This window comes from Phoenix dactylifera, chromosome 1 (assembly GCF_009389715.1).
Source record: "Phoenix dactylifera cultivar Barhee BC4 chromosome 1, palm_55x_up_171113_PBpolish2nd_filt_p, whole genome shotgun sequence".
Classification (NCBI taxonomy): Eukaryota; Viridiplantae; Streptophyta; class Magnoliopsida; order Arecales; family Arecaceae; genus Phoenix; species Phoenix dactylifera.
In genome coordinates, this window is record NC_052392.1 from 1665402 (window position 1) to 1669095 (window position 3694).

Sequence of the window (3694 nt, forward strand, 5' to 3'; positions counted from 1 at the left end):
CAGATCCTTACAAGATGTAAGTCTAATTGAATGTTCATGTTTTTCTTAATTTGTCTAACATGTCATTTGAATATGCTTCTCTTTAGTCAATTTACTGTATCTGTGTAAGAATTGATGGCTGTATAATTTTCTCTCTTTATAATTGATTCTAAACATTTCATTGCTTTGTTGGAAAAATAATCTCAGCACAAGATAGATAAGCCCTGAATCATGTAAAACATATATCTAACAGCATCATGTACATCAATGAAACTTAATTTCTTTTTCTTCCAGATAGGCTACATTTGGGTATTTAAAGTTATTTACATAGGAGCTAGACTCTCTTCTATGAAATAAAATATATTGATTCTGCTGATTCATTTAGCTAGAAATTTCCCTCACAGGCAAATTCAATCTTTGTTATTGATCTTCTTACTGGTATACAGATGTACTCATTTTAATTTAATTTTTAGATCTTCCAGAAGTTTGCTAAATTATATAACAATGCCTTTGAGAAAATCAAGATCGAGTGCTGTTGAGAAAGCCTTGTCTCCTGAAGAACAGCAAGCAAAGGTAAACATACTCATTTTAACCAACTAAATGCTTCTATTTATGCCTCTTAAGTTTTATGCATGACATCTTCATTCCGAATTTTGGTTATCACTTGAAGCATCTTATAGTGTTCACTTGAAAAGCATCTTATAGTTTTCATTTGAAGAGCATCTTAAGCTCCTTCCTTTTTCTGAGAAAGCATGTTCAGATCTTTATGGAATATTATGTCTCACAACATTGTTAAGGGGTTCCTGTTGTATCATGCTTATCATATATAGGTAATGTTGATGCCTTTTCCAAGCAGATAAATGAAGTTCGAAGGATGATTGGTCCATTGTCGGAAGCACTGCCAGACTTCTGTTCAGATGTTTCAATATCAAGGTACCTCCGGTCAAGAAACTGGAATGCAGAAAAGGCAAGTAAAATGCTGAAAGAGACTGTGAAATGGAGATTGAAATACAAGCCAGAAGCCATTCGCTGGGTATGGGTAGAGTTCTTTATGTTCTTGAAGAACTGTAGTTTAACACAAGTTGGTCACTGACTAATCAAATTATTTCTGAATTTTAACTCCTCACAAATCTAAGAAGAGGCTAGATTTATTAAAACATAAAATCAAAAAGACACAATGACCATTTGCCCACATTTGGCAAGAGCGAAACAAAAATTGACAGTACGCAAAGATTAAGTGATCTACCTCCATCATTTTGTTTTGTTGGTTCTTTTGTTTTGTTTTGTTTTTCCAGTTCCAGTTTTGTAATTTCAACCTACTTATATTAATTCAAAAGGTTTCACTGTTTTTGTCTTCCCATCTTCTTTTTTTTCTGGTGCTGCAGAAGGAAGGGAAGCTCTCATCAACTGAGTCTACAGTGAGGAAGGCAGAGGATGTGGTGAGCAGCATGCTGGCCAAGGGTTTTGTCCCGAGCAAGGATGCCCTCAAGAGAGCAATCCTAGGATAGGTCTTTACATTTCTAGGAAGAATGAAATCTCTGTTATGACATACTTTTTGTACTTTGATTTTGATGGATTTAGGACATGTTGATGCCTATTTTGAATGACATGTTAAAAAACTTTTGCGTAATATTGAATGCCTTTACTATTAATGATATTATTATTATTATTATGAGCCAATCAATGTACCAAATATACCAGGTTATTGGAATGTGATCAGTGACTAAATTTGGTTACTGAATTGTTTACCAAGTATTGTGACGAGCAACCATAAATTTAGTAACAGAATTTTGTTTACTAAAAATTGATTCTGCTCAGTGAGTTGTGACAAATTAGTGACGGTAACCTTGTCACTAGATCAGTGACGGAATTAATAACAAATTTAGTGACAAAATTTGTGACCATGTCTGTGACGACTAAATTTGTCACTGAAGGTTGTGACAGATCAGTGACCAAATTTGTGACCGAATTCTGTGACAAAATCAGTGACCAAGTTACCTTCGTCACTAACTCAATGACTGGTTAGTGACGGAAAATATATAATTTCTTAAATATTTAATTTTTGGATTTGTAATGGTTTAGTGACGGTGATTCTGTCACGGAGTTGAGTGACAGAAATCGGCGCCGTCACTGAGAATTTAGTGACGCGTGTTTTTGTAACCAATTCAGTGACGGGAGCTCCGGTCACAAATTCCGTATTAGTGACCGGAAACATGGTATAGTGACGGAAATTTCCGTCACTATACGCGTGTTTTCTGGTAGTGAGCATTTTCTAGTTCGTTGGCGTGGACGACCAAAGTCCGGTTACAGTTGGATCCAGCACGAGGAGATACCACCGATTGACCCGGACTTGTTGGAGTATTACTGGGGCTTTACCAAGCCGCTTTCGTCGAGATCGACTTCTTTCCATCCGGGGAGAGTTGGTGCGGACACCGGTGCCAAGTCAGCCTGTCGCCACAGGATCCAGCCAGTTCAACGGGTCCCAGCCGATTCAGCCAGTCTGATTTTATTTTAAATTGATTTATTTTAGTTGGGTTTATTTTATATTGATTGAGTTTATTTACTTATTGTCAGTTGGGTTTATTTGCATATTGTCATTTTAGGGCCTTTTCGGGGTTGTTTTATTTGTAGGGGTCTATTTGTTATTTTGTGACTCTATATATATGGATCCATGCTCATGTTTAGGGTTTGATGAACGATGAATGAAAATTAGCCTCCTTGTCTTCTTCTTCCCTCTTCTCTTCTCCTCCTCTTCTTCTTCCCCCTCCTCTTCTTTTCTCTTTTCTCTCCTTCCTGCAGTTGTCCTGCATCAATAAATAGAAAGTTTTTTCTCTTAACACAATTCTCCAAAATATAAAATCCCCGGAACGCTGGTGCTACGCATTGACCAAGATTAGGCTTTGCACAATCTATCTTTTATGCTTTTGGTTAGTCGAACAGAGTAGCAAAATATATACAAGCATATCAACTTGCTGTACTCCTGTCCATCTCTACATTTTATGACCTTGGCGATCCCAGCTAAAGGTGTTCTATGTTTGAGATAGACCAGCCAATCAGCTTTCCAAAAATCAGCTTGTATGGAACACAAGATGAACCTTCCTCTTCTTCTTCTTTATTATTTTTTCTGTTTCTGTCTCGCAATGTCCAATATATATATTCTCGTCATTTAAACTATGTAGATGCACCCAAATGCAGACAAAAGAATAGAAATATTTTGACCGCAGGAACAGCTTTCTTCTTAAAATGCATGACTGATACGTGGAGAGTGGATACAAAATTCTGCAAGTCTTTCCCTATAAAGGATGGTGAAGCTCATCCCAGTGGTTTTGGTCTCGTTCCCACAATGAGAATTGGATATGTTAACGGATGAAACTATTAGCTCTAGCCCTTGTGGAAAATAAACCATTTTCTGTAAGATTTGTGGGACATTAGAGAACTCCCGATGCGTATCTTGAAGAACGACTTTAACCTTCATATTTTGCAATGATTATGAATTGTTAATCTATGTTAGAATTATTGTAGGATCATTGATTGTGCCAAATATAATCGGCCTCCATAAAAATTGATTATGTTTAACTTAGTCGGCTGTACCAAACTTTGTTAGCTTCCTAGTTTTATATAAAGGCTGCTTTTCACTACAGGAAAAATAGCTTTTTCCGACACATTTTTCCCGACGCTAGGTATAAGCGTCGGGAAAAAATTGAATGAGGCCAAG

At 36.7% G+C, this 3694-nt stretch overlaps 1 protein-coding gene across 1 annotated transcript; it reads left to right on the plus strand.

Annotated features, from left to right (window-relative positions):
* Positions 1 to 397: 397 nt before the first annotated feature.
* Positions 398 to 1487, plus strand: LOC120104200. The gene is made up of 3 exons (XM_039114869.1): positions 398 to 552; positions 836 to 1060; positions 1365 to 1487. Exons 1-3 carry the CDS (start codon positions 484 to 486, stop codon positions 1485 to 1487), a joined length of 417 nt encoding a protein of 138 aa, XP_038970797.1. The 5' UTR covers positions 398 to 483.
* Positions 1488 to 3694: the final 2207 nt, after the last annotated feature.

What these genes read in the sequence shown, in the direction of transcription:
- LOC120104200 (XM_039114869.1), top strand. Translation starts at nt 484, where the DNA reads ATGCCTTTGAGAAAATCAAGATCGAGTGCTGTTGAGAAAGCCTTGTCT. An exon ending in CTGAAGAACAGCAAGCAAAG is followed by an intron (nt 553 to 835) that starts GTAAACATACTC and finishes TTTTCCAAGCAG; the next exon opens with ATAAATGAAGTTCGAAGGAT. An exon ending in AGAACTGTAGTTTAACACAA is followed by an intron (nt 1,061 to 1,364) that starts GTTGGTCACTGA and finishes CTGGTGCTGCAG; the next exon opens with AAGGAAGGGAAGCTCTCATC.